At 53.5% G+C, this 18,000-nt stretch overlaps 1 protein-coding gene across 2 annotated transcripts in view; it reads left to right on the forward strand.

Moving 5' to 3' along the window:
• NEURL1 (neuralized E3 ubiquitin protein ligase 1) overlaps window positions 1-18,000 on the forward strand; it is an 82,518-nt gene that overhangs the window by 49,387 nt on the left and 15,131 nt on the right. For both annotated transcript variants that reach the window (XM_058543922.1, XM_058543924.1), the window contains exons 2-3: window positions 12,767-13,008; window positions 13,423-13,744. In XM_058543922.1, coding sequence (XP_058399905.1) covers window positions 12,767-13,008; window positions 13,423-13,744 — 564 coding nt within the window. The remainder of the gene's footprint in view (window positions 1-12,766; window positions 13,009-13,422; window positions 13,745-18,000) is intronic.

The following is an 18,000-nucleotide window of genomic DNA, read 5'->3' on the forward strand; positions in this document are numbered from 1 at the left end:
CCCTACCTAGCCCCTTGTCCCTACCTAGCCCCTTAGCCAGAACCCCTGTGTGCATGTCCTCATCCACGCCCGCGTGTGCCCACACCTGTGCACTGGCTATCCTAGTGGCTCTGGTTTCACCTCCTCTGGGAGGTGAGTTGGGGGAAGTGAGAGACGTAGGGGGGTTCCTTCTCCCTAGGAGCGCTCTCAGCCCACCGCCTGACTCCCTAAGTCATGGTTACGTAGCTCTGGATTGTATTTTCATTGTGGGCCTTGGGACTTTGGTTTGCGTGAAGCTGAAGATTTTGGACTGCTGGGTGACAGTGAGAGGTGAGGGGGAGGTGACAGAGTGACCTCAGACTGTTTGTGTGTTGGGGGGTTTATCTGGTTGTGTGTTTGTGGATGTGTTTTGGCTGTCTATGTTTCTGGTGTCTGCAGATTGTGTATCTGTGTTGGGGCCTCTCTGTGTGTGTACCCGCATGATGTGTATCTATCTGTGTAATGTTTAAGGGGTTTTGTGTGTGTCCATGTGTGTTTCCATGTGTGAGCAGCCACATTTGTGGTACTCTGTGCTTGTGACATGTCCTTGTTATTCTGCATATGTCAGTGTTTCTGCATGAGTCGTGTGTGTGTGTGTGTGTGTGTGTGTGTGTGTGGTAGGGCTGGTGGTGAGAAGTCGGGCTCCTCTGGGACCAGCCTGGCAGGGGACCCATGAGAGAAATTAATTACCATTTGGAAAATGATTTCAGCAGTTACATGCTTGATCTCTTTCATCGGGCAGATTTCCAGAGCTGCTCCCAGTCTTGAGGGCAGGATGGGGGTGGGGAGAACACAGAAGGAGGCAGCAGCAGTCCTGGGAGGCCTCCTCTCCCCTCCCCTCCCCTCCCTTTCCTTCTGCTTCCTCCTCTACCTCCTTCAACGCACTCCCCAGGGCAAGGATGGATCCATTGCTGGTCACTCCCAGGTTGGTCTCTGGACCAACAAACCCTAGATGCTGGGGTGCAGGGACCTGAGAGATTGGTTCCCACCCTGTCCTTTCACAGAGGGGATGCTGTGGCCCAGAAAGGGAAATGGCTGACTGAGGTCACATAGCTGGTGGCTCAGAGGGGAAGCCAGGGCTTGTCCCTTCCACAGCTGACTCCCCACTTCTCCTCCTTGGGTTCCTTAATTCTTAAACACACAGCAGGGGAAAGGGTATCAAGTGGCCTTATGAGACCCGGGATTAGCACAGAGGGAGCCGTCTGTCTCCTGGCAGCAGCTCTGGAGGCTTAGGCCCAGGTGAGCTCACCGCAGCTGGGCAGGTACATCTGTGAACATAGTGCGCCCACGCGCCCATACCCCACTCGTGCTGTGGGCTTCAGGAGGGTGGGGATCAGGTGGCTATGTCTCCATATCGTCTTAACCCAGCCCAGTGTCTGGCACACAGTGGGTGCCAGCAGACACTTGGTCAGTGAGCGAGAGGGAATAGTGTGGGTACAGGCCCTGGCTTTTGGACCATGTGGCATTGGAGCTGCAGGTGGCCTGAGGGGGCAGGTGGGATGCAGCTGTCAAGGATGGATGGCTTCAGAAGGTGTGCAACCTGAGCTGGGCGATGAAGCCAGGCAAGGTTGGAGAGGAAGGGGAAGGTGGGCGGATGTTCTTGCTGAGAGTCTGAATCCTGTTCCACTCTTATTGGCTGTGTGACTTTGGGTCAGTCCCTTCATCTGAGTCTCAGTGTCCACTTCTGTAAATTGGGGATGGTAAGGTTTACCCCAAAGGGCGGTAGAAAGGATTAAGTGAGCTAATGGGCGTAAAGGGCCACCCACCTGCTGCATAGTAAGCACTCTGCCAATGGATGTGCTTTTGTGAAGGTTTCCACGGAGGCTCCTCCAGGCCTGTGTGTGCTTGTGAGTGTGTACACACACACGTGCCTGGCTGCCTCTAAGGACCAAGATTGCATCTTCTGCCTCCTCTAGCACTGGTGGTCCCCTGGGAGAGAATATTCCTTGGGTGCTTGTGTTCGCCATTAGGCACACGCACCGGCTGTGTGTGTGCATGTATGAAAACACGAGTGAATGTGGATTTGTGTAAGGGGAACTAAGGGTGATGGTCTGCATGGTGTGTGAGTTTATGTGACTGAGCCGTGCTCCCCCTCATTCTGTTAGGCCTGGCCTGGCGGCTTTGGGGAGGCGCTGGGAAGACAGAGACAGGGAGCTGAACCCAGAATAGTTATCATCTGGAGTCTCCTTCTGGAATCTCAGGTTGGGACAGAGGAGGGGGAGGGGGAGGGCTGGTCCCCTCCCAGCAGTGAGGATACTGGGAAGCACAGCTGTGTGCACATCTGGCTGCTGGAAATGTCAGAGACTGGGATGTCGCAGAGTGAATGAGAGCAGGAGGCTCAGGGTGGAGATTAACTTGGCTGTGAAGGTGCCGATCCGCCCACTCCCTGCCACTCTCCTTCACCCACCTCATCATCGTGAATTCATTCAGTCTTCCAGGGAGCTGCGGGCCTGCTGTACACCTAGCCGGGCGCTCTGGGGGAGATGATAGGGTGCTAACATTGTGTTATACAGCGAAGATGTATATACATGGGGGCTGCAGAGGTCATGGAGAAACTGACTAGGGTGGAGTCAGGGGAGAGGGCACTGAGCATGCTGGCTAGCTAGCTGGGGCTCACTGAGGACAGCTGCACAGTGAGACAGATCTGAGTTTAGAGCCCAGCTCTGCTGCTTACCGGCTATGTGGCCCTGGGCAAGTTATTACCTCTCAGAGCCTCTGCTTCCTTATCCATAAAATGGGACTAATTGATACTGTATTGCTGCATAACATATCTATTGGTATATAACAAATTACCCCAAAAGTTAGTGGCGTAAAACAACAAACATTTCATCATCTCACAGTTTCTATGGGTCAGAAATCTTGACACAGTTTAGGTAGGTGCCTCCAGCTTAATGTCTCTTGGGAGGCTGCAGTCAAGTTGTTGGCTGGGGCTGCGGTCTCATCTGAAGGCTTGCCTGGACGGGGATCCATATCCAAGCTTACTTGCATGGTTATTGGCAGTCCTTGGTCCCTCGCCACATGGCTTCCCCATGGGGCTACCTCACAACACAGCAGCTGGCTTCCCCCAAAGGGAGAGACCTGAGAGAGGCAAGAGAGAGGAACCAAGATGGAGGCTGAACGTTTTTTATAACCCAGTCTTGGGAGCGACATCCCATTACTTCAGCTGTGTTCAATGCATTAGAAGCCAATTGCTAGGCCACTCCACATGCAAGGGGAGGGGACTATAAAAGCAGATGACTGTCAGGAGGTGGATGTGGGGACAATTAGGCCCATCCTAGAGGCTGCTTCCCACGGATCCCTACCTTGCAGGGATTGGGAGGGTGAGATGAGGTTGTGTATGAAAGGCATCAGGTGCAGTATCTCATACACAGGAAAGAATCAACTCTCATGACCTTCCTTTTCTCCTTTTTCCTGCAGGCAAACAGGGAGCTATTGAAGGTTCTTGAGGAGGCAGGGTTGTAGTCAGGCATGTAGTGTGGGATCTTGGTGCTAGGCAGTGAAGACAGCTGTCCCTCTATTCCCTTTTTCTCTAATTTCTCCACAGGACACCAGAAAGGGCAAGTCACAAAGTAGGTGGTCCCTGGACACTTGCCAATTAATCAGGGGATTGAAGAATTGAGCAGCGGAAATTCGTTCAACAGCTTTTATTGAGTACCTACTGTGTGCTCTGAGCTATGCACTCGGGAAACAGTAGTAAAAAAGACTATGGTTTCTGGGCCGGCCTGGTGGTGCAAGCGGTTAAGCGTGCGCGCTCTGCTTCGGTGGCCTGGGGTTCGCAGGTTTGGATCCCGGGCCCACACCGACGCACCGCTTGTCAAGCCATGCTGTGGTGGTGTCCCATATAAAGTGGAGGAAGATGGGCATGGATGTTAGCTCAGGGCCAATCTTCCTCAGAAAAAAAATAAAAGAGGAGGATTGGCATCAGATGTTATTAGCTCAGGGCTGATCTTCCTCGCCAAAAAAAAAAAAAAGACTATGGTTTCTGCCCTCAGGAGGCTCACAGTCCTTCAGGGAGACTGACACAAATAACCCTGCAGCCTTCCCTAGCCGGAAAGCTGTGCCCAGAAGACAGAAAATGATCTGAGTGACTCTCTTCTCAACTCGCCCAAAGATGGCGCGTAACCAGAACCATTCTGGGTATGGAGAAGACGAGTCAGGTCATTGCATACAGTGGATGCCCCAGGGCATTTCGGCCTAATTCTGTGGAGAAATCAGAATTGAGAAAGGCTGCTTGGGTGCTAGATGCTCTGGTAGGGATGTGTGGGGTCCTTGGAGGTCCATAGCAGGGCCCCTAACCTGGTCTGGGGTCAGAGACTTCTGGGAGAAAGTGGGCTTTAAAATCAAGGTCTGAAGCATGAGTGAGAGAAAGGCAGGTACGTAGGTGGGAAGGAGGAAGGAAAGGTTCCTGGCAGAGAAATGGGCTTGGGCCAAACCTAGAGGCAACAGGCAGCTGAGGGAGGTGGGTCCCTTTAAGGAACCCAGAGATGTTCACATCTGCCCAGTTTTACAATCATCTCTCTCACCTAGGCCCCCACCCCGACCTGCTCTCCCACCCTTCCAGCTGGCTCCCAAAGTCTTTTCCCCAGAGAGAGCGCTGTTCAATGAATGCATATAAGCTAGTCCAAATCAGGACCACCCGGCAATCTGGGATTAGGACATTTGGGATACAATAAAGCAGAAGTGTCTGGCCTCCCACTGGGCTGAAATGAGCTGATTCCTATGGTGGTGGTGGTTGCTTTTATAAGAAAAAATGAGACCTTATGTTGGGATCAGGTGTTAAAGTTTGCAGAATTCTTTCACATCTATGAATTCATTGGGTCCTCACAACCACCTGGAGAGGTGGGCAGGGCAGCTATGATGACTCCACTTTATAGAGAAAGCAATAAAGGTTCAGAGAGGTGAAGTGACTTGCCTGAAGTCGCACAGCAAGTCTGTGGCATGGCCAGAGTTTGAAGCCAGGGCCTCCTGCCTCCAGGGCCCATGCTCTTTGCCCCACTCCACTGCCCAGAAAGAGAGACAAGCCTCCCTCATAGGAGATGCAAACAGTCATGCCAGCACTGCTATTCAGGGCCACGGATTCAGAATGAGGCCATCCTGAAGACAGTGGGATTCAGCTGAGCCTTGACAGATGAGTGACATTTGCAGAGGTGCAAGTGGGGCAGGGAGAGAAGATACATGGGGAAGGGGGAATGGCTCGAGCAAAGGTATGGAGGTAGGAGAGCATAGATTGATGTCAATAGCAATAATAATAATTATTATATAATAATTATTAATATAATTATTAACAACTATTATATATAACTATTATTATTATTATAGCAGCCATTTACTGAGTTAGTTTTACATACATCATCTCATGTAATCCTCACAAGAATCCCATGATTCTGCCATGGTCTGCCATGACCCGCATTTTACAGACAAGAAAAGTGAGCCTCCCAGAGGTCTCACAGTTAGTGACAGAGCTGCTGGGTTTGGAGGCAGCAGGCCTGCGTTCAGATCTGGGCTCTTTACTCTGGCTGGGTGACCTTGGCGAGGACCTGTGTCATAGTGGCATTGGGGGCGTAATGAAGACACTGCCTGTTGAGCCACTTAGAGGTTGGTCATTGTCATTAGTGTTGCTCTCTCCCTGTCTCTCCTTGGCAGCCCAGCTCAGCCGAGCCTGGGCATCTGGGGCTCTGCCAGGGTGGTTCTGGGGCAGAGCTTGGTGGGGGCAGTGGGGAGGTCACTCTGGAGGCTACCTTGTGTCCAGGCATCTGCCCCTGGGATCCCAAGAGGCAGGAATGTGGTCCATAGCTGGGTGAGGGTCACTGGAGGGCTGGCCAGGCTTGTGTCTTGCAGCTCATAAATGCCCAGGAGGAATGGGCTGTGGGGGGTAGTTTCCATTGTGTCAGCAGCAGCCTCGCCTGAGCGGAGTGCCCCCACTGTGGCTCCCGAGAAGCTCATAAACCTGTCACTAAGGGGGGCCTCCTGGGAGCTCTGCCGGGAGCCAGATGGCAAGATTGGGGCCCTACCCAGGAGCATTGGCCACTGGGGAAGCAGCTGTGCGGTGCACAGGCCCAGCGTCTTGAGGCCCTTTGCTGTGGCTGCTCCTTCAGTGGGACTGGCCAGCACCTCCTCCACGCGGTCTTTTCCCACTACGCCTGCCATCTTGGATTCGTGGGGAAAATGAGCTCTAGTATTAGATGCTGAGTAGGGTAAAGGACTCCAGACATAACATCGGAAGACCAGGGTTCGAGTTCTAGCTCTGCCACTTAATTGCTGTGTGACCTCAAGCAAGTTGGTTAACCAGTCTGAATCGCAACTCACTCATCCATAGAATGGGGCCCTTAAGGGGTCATAGTGTATGTCAAAGTGCAGTAAGGGAGCCCTTTTGGATGGTATAGGGAAGAAGCCCTGACCCAGCTGCCCCTCTGGCCCTTGGTATCAGAGCTGTGCTCAGGGTTAATTCTCATTTTGCCTTCTCTCCTTCCTCCCCTGCATCATAATGCCAGTTGAGATGGAAGAGGGAGAGCTCAGAAGCAGGGACGGCAGGGGTTGGGGAGGTGGTGATCACCCTGGTCAGGGCTGCCACCTTGGGCACTCTGAGGGCACCATTCCTATGTAGTCCATGAAAATGGCAGCCCATGGAGGTGTCCAGGGCAGAGCCTATGTGGCTGTACATGGTGGCCTGGCCTTTGTTGAAAATGCAATGAGGCCTGGGCTACGGCTGTGGCAGCAGGGAGGCCAGGCGCGGGCAGAGCACAGGGATGTTGATTTCTGAGGTGGGATTGGCAGGTTGGGTGTGGGGTGCTCGAAGACTGCACTGTGGCCCGGGGGACATGGTAGGGCTGGCGAGTTAGGGTCAGGAGTTCAGCTGGGGCCTGCCAAGTGGCAAGTGACCATGGTCCACGGGCAGGAGATGCTCAGCAGGCCAGAGAGGGTTTTCAAGTCATCCCGACTGAGGTGGCTTGCTGGGTGTTGATCACATAGTGAGCTCGAGGACAGAGATGGGGCTGAGGACAGAGCCCAGAGAGCCCCTGCATCCAGGGCTGGCCCGACAGCCTCGGAGACCACACTGTGGGCAGGAGGAGACAGCTCGGGACCTTGGGGCCCTGGAATCTGTGAAGGGGCTTCACAGCTGCTCAAGTGCTCTCCTCATACCCAGAGGGGGCAGGGAACAGCACCCCCACTTCACAGATGTGGAAAGAGCTTAAGGCTGAGAGTGGCAGGCCCCACGAGGCCTTGGGGTCTCCTGTCAGATGGTCCAGATCCTAGACGCTGCCTGCAGTGGGGTGATGGGGGCTGTGGTGGTCGGGGTTTCCAGCCTCCCTTTCCTCCATCTTAATGAAGGTCTGGTGGGTAGTAGTTGTTGTTGCTTTTGAGGTATAAGTTATACATAATAAAATTCATCCTTTTAAAATATGTAGTTTGGTAAGTTTTGACAAATGTATGTGTGTAACCACTACCACAATTAAGATATAGAACATTTCTGTCACCGCAGAAACTTCCTTTGTGCTGCTGTGTAGTCATCTCTCTTCCTGTCCCCAAACTCTGATACTCATTGATCTTTCTACCTCTATAGTTTTGCTTTTTCCAGAATGTCATACGAATGGAATCAGACCGTATGTGGCCTTTTGAATCTGGCTTCTTTCACTTAACATGCTTTTGAGGTTCCTCCTCGTCGTATCATACCTCCGTTCATTTTTCTTGCCGAGTAGTATTCATTGTGTGGATGTACCACATTTCATTTGTCCATTCACCAGCTAAAGGACGTTTGAGCTGTTTCCAGTTTTGGATTATTATGAATAGAGCCGCTGTACATTTGTGTACAGGTCATTGTGCGGGTGTGCTTCCATTTCTCTTGGGTAAGTGCCCACGAGTGTGACTGCTGGGTCGTATGGTAGGTGTTTAGCTTTATAAGAAACTGCTAAGCCGTTTTCCACATTGGCTACACCATTTTGCATCCTACCAACCATGTATGAGGGCAATGTTATGAAAACATGGTGTGTACTTCTGTGTTTTGGTGACATACACACATGTATCATGAAAGCATCATAATAGAGTTCCAGGTACCCTCCAGTGTGCTACATGAGATGCTTTTGTGGATGAACATTTTTTTTCTGTATTTTACAATTATAATCCTATTTTAATGTGCATTTAAAAAAATGTATCCAGCACACCAAACCCATGCTTTCTTGGCTATTAATGCTTAATGGCTAAAACACAGGCCCTGCAGTCAGATTGCCTGGGTTTGGCTCCTAGAGCCCCTTCCTGCTGGCTGTGTGGCCTTGGGCAAGCCACTCAATCTCTGTTAGGCTCAGATTCATCATCAGTAAAATGGGCTGGTAATGTCCCTCCCACCTCCTAAGTTTGCTGTGAGGGTGAAACCAGTAAGTGTATGTAAAACTCCCAGTTTAGCGCCTGGCACATGTTAGCTCTTGATAAATGGCTGCCATTATTATTAGATGTGTATGGCCCATGTGTGATGGGTGTGTGTTTTATATGTACTGTTTTGTACGTCTCTGTGTGCATGGTTCATATGTAGATGAGTGATTCCTGGTCTAAGGGATCAGGGAAGGGATAAGTCTCTCTCCTCCCATGTCTCCTAGGGTCTGGGTTACCCTCATGTGCTGACAGATGTATGTATGTGCCCATAAGTGTGCCTTATTGAGGCCACATGTCTGGGTGCACATTGTGCCCCCAGGGACCGGAGTTCCCAGATCTCGCATTCTCCATTGGTCCTGCTGTCAGCCAGGGTGGCTGGGCTGCAGTCCTTGTCTATCCAACACCCTCCCTGTGGAAGGGAAACCCTGGGGGATGGTCCTGCCAGGGCCTGGGTCTCTACTCCCTTGGTGTCTCCACCATATTTGCCCAGAGCCAGTGTTTTCTAGACCTTTACCCAGGGCCCCAGGACCCCACCCAGGATGGGTGGGAAGAAGAGGAAGCATTTTTGAAGGAAGCTGAAGCCCTGCAGTTGGTCCTTGGATTCTGAGTGGAGGCTGGGGAGGCCTCTCATGGGAGAGGCTCTAATGAGTTGCTGGGCTCAGCAGGCTCAAAAACACTGCTTTATTGAGGTAGAATTGACATACACTAAACCACACATGTTTAAAGTGTGTAATTGGGTGGGTTTTGATATTTGCGTACACCCATGAAACCATCACCACAATCAAGATAGTGAACACATCCATCAACCCAAATGTTCCCTTATGCCGCTTGGTAATCCCTCCCTCTCTCTCCCCACCATCCCCAGGTGATCACCAATCTCTTGTTATCACTATAGCTCAGTGTGTATTTCTTAGAATTGATACGAATGTGACAGGGTGGAGGGAGAGGAAGGGTTTTGAAAGGAATGGCGGCCCTGAAGTTACTCCATGAATTGTGTATGCTTTTCTTTTAAGCTGGCTTATTTCACTCAGCATAATTATTTTGAAATTCATCCATGTTGCTGCTCATATCAATAGTTCATTCCTTTTTCACTGCTGAGTAGTATTCCACTGTATAGCTGTACACAGTTTGTTATCCATTCACCCAGCGGGTATTTTTTTCCTTTATGCTTTCATTTCTACATATGTATACATCCCTAAATAATGTGTAACATTACCTTTCACCAGCAGGTATTTTTTGAAACGAAGAGTCAAGCTGTGTCTGAGGCTGGCCTGAGCCCAATGGGCACCTCTTCCAGGCAGGGCACCTGTAGCCAGTGCCATGCTCTGTGCTTTGCCCCAACTGTCCCCTTCCCTGGAATGGGTTCCCCTGCTCTGCACTATCGAGGGGCCACTCAGCCTCTTCCAGGTAGCCTTCCCAGACTGTCTGGGTCTCCTCTGAGCAATTTCAACCCTCACTGCTTGGAGGCTTTCAAAGCCCTTGAGTGCTGTTAGCGAGTCCATTCTTCTCTCCTTAGTGAGAGCAAGGCAAGCTCGTCCTTGGGCCACTCCCACCTGCCACCTCGTGGGCCGAGTGTGCGGGAAGCTGCTCCAGGGAGGCCTGGAGGCTGAGGCACAAGGTATCTGGCTGGCCCTGGACTGTGGACCCTGGTGTCTGGGGCCCTCTGGGAAAGAGGGAGCAAAGAGGCAAAGTGATGCAAACGAATGCAAACGCGGCCTGGTCTGAAGTCTGGGCCTTCTGGGATCTGGGATCCCTCCCTCCCTCTCTCATCCCGCCTGTCTTCCTCTGCGTCCTGGAAACCCCTCCTCCTCTTTAGGGTGTGGAAGGGATCTGGGCACGCCTGATGCTGGCGGAGCTTTCTGCATTATTAAATTTCTGCCTCGGAGGGACCAAAATTTGCAACATCCCAGAAGGCCTCTGTCACATTCTGTGGCTTTCTACTTCCCCGCCCCCATCTTCCCCATCCTCCATGTCTCTCTTTCCTCAAGATGGTGGGATGGGCCAGGGCTGCCCTTCATGGTGGACAGCACACAGATCTTGGGGAAGAAATGAACACCTCCCCTCCCTTGCCCTCAGCCACCAAGGCTGTGCATTAATGCTGCCAGTGCTGCTGATACGTGTCTTAGAGCCACAGAGTAGAGGCCATCCATTGTGCCAGAGAGGGGAAGTGACTTCCCCAAAGTCACACAGCCAGTTAGTGACAGACACAAGCCACCGACACCTCATCCCATGTTCTTTCTTCTCTGCCCTGTCTCCTGGATGCCAACCACACGTGTTTGTAAAGCACCCTCTCCTGGTCCAAGCCCTGTGCTGCACTCTATCCTGTTTTGGGGTGTGGTAGAGCCATCTGTGGAAGAAAGCGCTGTGCCTCTCTGGTCAGGGGTTTTTGAGGCAGATCGGAGTTCTGTTAGGAAGCTTGGTGAAGAGGCCCACCTGTGTCCAGGATGTTGCAGGCACGGGCAGTGTAAAGCAAGAAGGCAGCCAAGGTGGGAAGAGGTGGGTGTGGTCCAGGGGCTGTTGCGCCAAGGCTGCTTGACCTCGCTTGCTGGTCTTTATGGCAGCCCCATGGTCACATGTTCACTGCAGTCCAGCCTGATCAGCCCAGCTCTGATGCCTGCCCCCACCCCCCAGGAGGCCTTCCTGAGAAGTGACCTGCCTGTACGTCCTTTTGGTGCTTATCACTGTCTGCCATTTGTATTGTGATTTTTGTCCGTGTCTTATCTCCCGTCCTGGACTGTTGGCTTCTTGAGGACAGGATCCATGTATGTTTTGTGCCTATATCTCCAGTGCCTAGGACAAGGCTTGGTATTCAGCAGATACGTAAGGAATATTTGTTGAATAAAATAAATGATGGTGGTAGTGAGAGACGGTGAAAGGTGGTGGACGTTGGTAGTAAACAGTGATTTATCACAATGGTAGATGGTGGAAGGTAGATGGTGGCAAATACTAGTGAGGAGCAGTGGATGATAGATGGTGGTGGTGGGAGGTGATGGGTGGAGGATGAGGGTAGATGGTGGTGCTGGGAGGTGATGGGTGGAGGATGAGGGTAGATGGTGGTGCTGGGAGGTGATGGGTGAAGGATGATGGTAGATGGTGGTGCTGGGAGGTGATGGATGGAGGATGAGGGTAGATGGTGGTGCTGGGAGGGGATGGTGAAAGATGTTGATAGATGATGGTGCTGGGAGGTGATGGGTGGAGGATGAAGGTAGATGGTGGTGCTGGGAGGTGATGGGTGGAGGATGAGGGTAGATGGTGGTGCTGGGAGGTGATGGGTGGATGATGAGGGTAGATGGTGGTGCTGGGAGGTGATGGGTGAAGGATGAGGGTAGATGGTGGTGCTGGGAGGTGATGGGTGGAGGATGAGGGTAGATGGTGGTGCTGGGAGGTGATGGGTGGATGATGAGGGTAGATGATGGTGCTGGGAGGTGATGGGTGGAAGATGAGGGTAGATGGTGGTGCTGGGAGGTGATGGGTGAAGGATGAGGGTGGATGGTGGTGCTGGGATGTGATGGGTGAAGGATGAGGGTGGATGGTGGTGCTGGGAGGTGATGGGTGAAGGATGAGGGTAGATGGTGGTGCTGGGAGGTGATGGGTGAAGGGTGAAGGTAGATGGTGGTGCTGGGAGGTGATGGGTGAAGGATGAAGGTAGATGGTTGTGATGGGAGGGGATGGTGAAAGATGTTGACAGATGATGGTGCTGGGAGGTGATGGGTGGAGGATGAGGGTAGTTGGTGATGATGGGAGGTGAGGGGTGAAGGATGAGGGTAGATGGTGGTGCTGGGAGGTGATGGGTGAAGGATGAGGATAGTTGGTGATGATGGGAGGTGATGGGTGAAGGATGAGGGTAGATGGTGGTGCTGGGAGGTGATGGGTGAAGGATGAGGGTAGATGGTGATGATGGGAGGTGATGGGTGGAGGATGAGGGTAGTTGGTGATGATGGGAGGTGATGGGTGAAGGATGAGGGTAGATGATGGTGCTGGGAGGTGATGGGTGGAGGATGAGGGTAGGTGGTGATGATGGGAGGTGATGGGTGGAGGATGAGGGTAGATGGTTGTGATGGGAGGTGAAGGGTGGAGGATGAGGGTAGATTGTGGTGCTGGGAGGTGATGGGTGGAGGATGAGGGTAGATGGTGGTGATGGGAGGTGATGGGTGGAGGATGAGGGTAGGTGGTGGTGGATGGTGAAGTGGGAAATAGCAATAGATGGCAGCAGGAGAAGGATGGTGGCAGAAAGTGGCAGTGGTGGTGGTTGGCGATGATGGTAGAAATCCTGGGCAGTGGGGTGACTTCTGCTTATGCCCCAGCCCTCTGCCCTTCCCTAGGGGACCCCGGTCCAGCTCTTGGACTGCCTAGTTCTCTGATGCTGTGGCTTGTTCCTTTGCAGACTCCATCGGGGGCCCCTTCCCTGTCACCTCTCACCGATGCCATCACAAGCAGAAGCACTGCCCGCCGGTGCTGCCGGGCGGGGGGCTCCCGGCCACGCCGCTGCTCTTCCACCCCCACACCAAGGGCTCCCAGATCCTCATGGACCTCAGCCACAAGGCCGTTAAGAGGCAGGCCAGCTTCTGCAACGCCATCACCTTCAGTAACCGCCCAGTCCTCATCTATGAGCAAGTCAGGCTGAAGGTGGGGCCTCCCTTCCCGCTCTCCATCACTGTCTCTCCCCGGGCCCCTGAGCTCTCTCCCCCGGTCACTGCTGTCTGGCACGGCCATCACTACACCCTGCCTTGCTTTTTCCTCTCTGCTGCTGTTTCTGCTCTTCCTCATCCCTCCTCTGTCTCTTTATTCTTCCGTACTCTTTTCTCAATTGTCCCTGTGTGACAAAGGAGGAGTGGGGTAGGGGAGTGGCCATGGGGACCACTAGCTGTCACCAGACTGGCGGGAAGGCTGCCGAGGGAGGGAAAGGAGCCTGAGTGGTGGGTGAGCTGGGCTGTGGGACTCCCCATGGTAGGGGGTCTGCAGAGAAGGGCACGCTCCCTTCCCCTTGGGCTCACTGACAGTGAGGGAGAGGCTGTCTGAGGCCGGCCCCCTTCTGCCCAGATCACCAAGAAGCAGTGCTGCTGGAGCGGGGCGCTGCGGCTGGGCTTCACAAGCAAGGACCCGTCCCGCATCCACCCGGACTCGCTGCCCAAGTACGCCTGCCCCGACCTGGTGTCCCAGAGCGGCTTCTGGGCCAAGGCGCTGCCCGAGGAGTTTGCCAACGAGGGCAACATCATCGCCTTCTGGGTGGACAAGAAGGGCCGTGTGTTCTACCGCATCAACGACTCGGCCGCCATGCTCTTCTTCAATGGGGTCCGCACGGCCGACCCGCTCTGGGCCCTGGTGGACGTCTACGGCCTCACGCGGGGCGTCCAGCTGCTTGGTGAGTGTCTGCGCCGGGGGCCCCTTAGGCGCGCTGGTCTGACACTGCTGGATCCCATCAGGCATGGGACCCCTCCCCCAATGGGAGCAGCCCCAGGGCCAGGTGGGCACCAGGCAGCCCCAGGGGCCTTCGTGTGAACTGCAGAGCGCCCCCTTCCTCCAGGCCCCCTGCTCTGGCGAGTGGAGCCTGGGCGAGATGTCGGCCCTCCGCGGCCCCTCGGGTTGTGCCTTTGAGCATAAACGGAGCCTTGAAGACCCCCACCCCCAGGAAGCAGTGAATATGAATCATCGTAACCGTAGTACCGAGAGCTCTCACTATGTGCCAGGCACTTCATTGTTGCCATTCTCGTAGCAACCCTGGGAGGCAGACTCCATTACTGGGCCCATGGAGGCGAGACTCAAGCTCAGGGAGGTTGAGTCATTGGCCCCAGGAGGCACAGCACGTGAGTGGTAGAGCCAGTGCTCAGTCCCAAGTAAGCCCCTGACCCCTGGGCTCTGCAGCATCCCAGGAGGTCCAGCCCCAGCCTAGTGCTTTCTGCAGGGATGTGGGCCAAAGGGGGAAGAGGGGAGAGCAGAAGGCACTAGGAGGGCTAAGACTTTTCTGGCTGCTCCAGGGCCACCTGCGTGAGTAAGGCTGCTCAGGGGAGTGAGAGGGCAGACATCTCGTGGGATGCGAGTGGAGCATCAGAAGGTAGCCTGGGGCTGCTAAGGTACCAGGCTTCCCAGCGAGGGCATGTGTAGACCCGACGATGCCAGGGCTGGAGGAGTCCTCAGAGAGTCTCCGATTTCCTAGGGTCCCACAGTGAGTTGGTGGCTGAGTTGGGACTAGAATCCAGGTCACCTGACTCCCAGTCCAGGATCCCTCTCACGGTGCTACGCTGTGCATGTGCAGGCGAGTGTGTATGTGTGCGCATACGTAGACTTGGGGTGCAAATCAGCCCATCGGCAAATTGGCTGTGTCTCCAGGCAGAGCCTGCAGGAGCTTCAGCTTTCCCATCTGTAAAGTGGGTTGGTGGGAAGAATAAATTAAATTAAAGAGGCCATGAGTTAAGTGCCCAGCACGGTCCTGGGTATCAAGTCGGCGCTCAACCAACACTTGTTCTTCCCATCTCCCATCCCTGCCCCCCTCTCCCTGCAGAGAAAAAGGTCATGGAGGTGGTTGAAAAATTTTTTTTCTTTTTTTCCTTTCTGACTTCAGAGCCTAGAAACAGTGAAGCTCTTCTTTTCAAAACATCTTTATTTAAGTAAAAAAGATAGTGAATGTAAAAACAAAGAAATGAGTAACCTCAGAAGCCTTTCTATTTGTTGAGTTCCAGACATCAGGAGGCTGTTTTTGTTAATCAATAGTTTGGGAGCTTTCTGTTTTTCAACTCAATAAAAGTGTTTCTACATTCTCATGGACATGTCCGGTGCCTGAAGCCAGGCTCTTCAGGGTCTCAGCAGGTGAAGAAGGGAGGCACGGCTGCCCAGGATAATCTGCTTTTCATTCCCTCTGCAGTGGATGAGGCTGCAGGGCTTCTACTGGCTGGAGGCGGAAGGGGCAGAGTTATGCTCCTGGACTACAGAGTCAGACCCATCTGGTGGGATACTGGCCTCATCCTATACTAGCTGTGGGACCTCAGTTTCCTCATCTGTAAAATGGGGTAATAATAATTGTTCTCAGGGTTCTTTTGAAGGCTCAAGGAGCTGGGTTTTGTGAAGCAGCTTACACATAGGAGGTATGCAGTGCCTGGCACTCATCCCCATGCATCCGGGACAGAGCGATGCTTAACCCGAGGTTCAAGTGGACGCCTCCTGCTGTTCTGAGATCCTCAAGGCCCCACGCTTCAAGGCACTGGGGTCCCAAAGCTTGGGTTTGAGCTCTAGCCTGGATACTTCTGTCTGAGCCTTAGTCTTCTTGTCTGTTAAGTGGTTGTGAATACTATGACCTAGTCCAGGGCTTGGCCACATGGTGGGAGACAGAAGGATGTCTCTGCTTTTGAGAAAATCAGTCCTTTTTTTTGCTGAGGAAGATTTGCCCTGAGCTAACATCTGTGCAGTCTTCCTCCATTTTGTATGTGGGTCACCACCACAGCATTGATGCCGCCAACGAGTGGCGTAGGTCCGCTCCTGGGAACCAAACCTGGGCCACCGAAGTGGAGCATGCAGAACTTAACCACTAGGCCACGGGGCTGGCCCCCAGAAAGTCACAGTCTTGTTGGAGGGAGAGGGGTAAAGGAAGTGGGAACAAAATTGTTGCTTTTCCCTAAGCAAAGAATGCCCTTCCCCACAGTCCCCAAAGATGAAAATCCCACTTGGGCTTCAAGGCCCAGCTCAAAAGCCACCTCTTCCCTGAAGCCTTCTGGGGCTGAATTCTTTTCTCTGTCCCTGTGTCCCACCACCTGGTGCCTGCACTTCTCTCAGCGCAGAGGCGTTGGCCGAGCCTTAGTCCATCCACATGTCTGTTTACACACAGATGGGGAGGGCTTGAGGGAGGAATCCATGTCTTCCCGCCAGGTTCCTCTCCGGAGTGGAATCTTGTGCCTGGCGGGTGGAGGACACCAAGGAATATTTGTAGGGTGGGTGGGGGAGAGTGGTGGGATGGCTGGATGACTTGTTAGAGGAAGAAAAGTAGGGGTGACTGAGGTAGACCCAGCCTTGCTCACAGACAGTGCCAGGCTCACTGGGAAATGAGAGACACAAAGCAAGCACATCAGACAGAATTGGGCATAACCCAAGGGAAGACAGTAAATTGTTTAACGCTGTGGTCGTAGGATCCCTTCCATCTGCCTGGATGGTTTCCATCCAGTTATCTCATTTAACCTCTCAGCAGCTGCCCTGGAGGGAGGGTTTTTTACCCCCATTAGGCAGGGAGAAAATTGAGGCCCATGGCAGGCCTGGCTTGTCCTTTTAGGGATGTGGCTGAGCTGGGACCTGAACTGGGTGTTTTGATTCTCAAAGCAGTGCCTTCCCCTTTACCCTTCAGCAGGTGTGAGTGTGAAGGGAGGCAGGAAGTCAGAGGAGACTGAGGTTAGTGAGGGAGGATGGAGTCCAGGAAGGCTTCTTGGAAGAGGGGGCGTAGGCTGGGCCTACAAGTTCCAGGAGGGTCTAGAAGGGGGTGGATATGAAGGGGTCATGCCAGGTGAGATGGGGCTTCCAAAGCTCAGGGGCTGGGGGAGGGGCCTGGAGAGTAATCTGAAGGGCCTCACCCTGGGGCAGAGCCCAGGCGGCTGACCTGGCCAGGCCAGTTCCCCCTCTTTGACTATAAATGGGTTTTCACACGGTATTTTCCGTTGCGTTTGGACTTCCCAGCAGGCTCCTCTGCACACCCGATAAGGCTGAGGCCCGGCTGATTCCCATCCCAGCTGTAAATCACCGTAATCCCTGGGCATTTTCAAACACTGATTATGGCCCCTAAATTCAATTAGCAGATTAAAATGTCGCTTCATTTTGTTCTTCCTAAATTGATTTTTTTTTTTGGAAAAAAAAAAAAAGATCCATCCGGGATAGCTTTGGAGGTGGGCATGCTGCTCTGTGTCCTTGTTCAGAGCCCCTGCCCTGTGGGGTCCACCCGCTGCCCTAAATAGTCTCAGCGTCCATTTTCCTCCCTCTCCCCCCAACTTCCCCTCTCCCGCTCTCCTTGCCTGCCACTTCAATGCATCTTTGTCCTTCATGGGCCTCTCTCTCCCTCTGCCCAGATCCCTCCAGCTTCTCTGGCTTTCCTTGGTCTCCCTCGTCAGCTGCTGCCTTTGAGTTTCTCCTCTGAAGAAGTTGCTCTCTGTCTTCAGAGGCTCTGAGGATGGGCCTGGTCTTCCCTGGGGTGACTGTCCCCCAAACCAGTGTCTCATCTTTAGAGATTTCCTGCCAAGCCTGCCCGCTCCCCTTCTGCCTCTGTTTGGAACCTGTGGCCAAAGCCTTCCAACTCCACCTGGCCAGTGTCGGCTCCTCAGAGCAGAGACATCCTGGGGTACCTGGCACATAGTAGGTTCGCAAGTCAGGCCATGGTCAGACTGGCCGTCTCCTGCAGCAGAGTGGAGGCAGGGGCTGATGTCTCTCCCTGGTTGACACCTCCAGGCTGGTGCCCCATGCCCTTCCCTTGCTGCCCTAATTGTCACCCAGGCCCCCTGCGTCAGGCCTTCCAGGCTCCCTGTGATGCTGGAGTCCACCAGTCGCCCTCTTCCCTCGGGGCGTCCTGGCCCAAGCCCGGCTGGTATCTCCAAGAATAACAGCTTCCTACCTCCAGGAAGAAGGACCTACCAGCAACTAAATAAATACAGG

Source organism: Diceros bicornis, chromosome 6 (genome assembly GCF_020826845.1).
Source record: "Diceros bicornis minor isolate mBicDic1 chromosome 6, mDicBic1.mat.cur, whole genome shotgun sequence".
In the NCBI taxonomy this organism is placed as follows: Eukaryota; Metazoa; Chordata; class Mammalia; order Perissodactyla; family Rhinocerotidae; genus Diceros; species Diceros bicornis.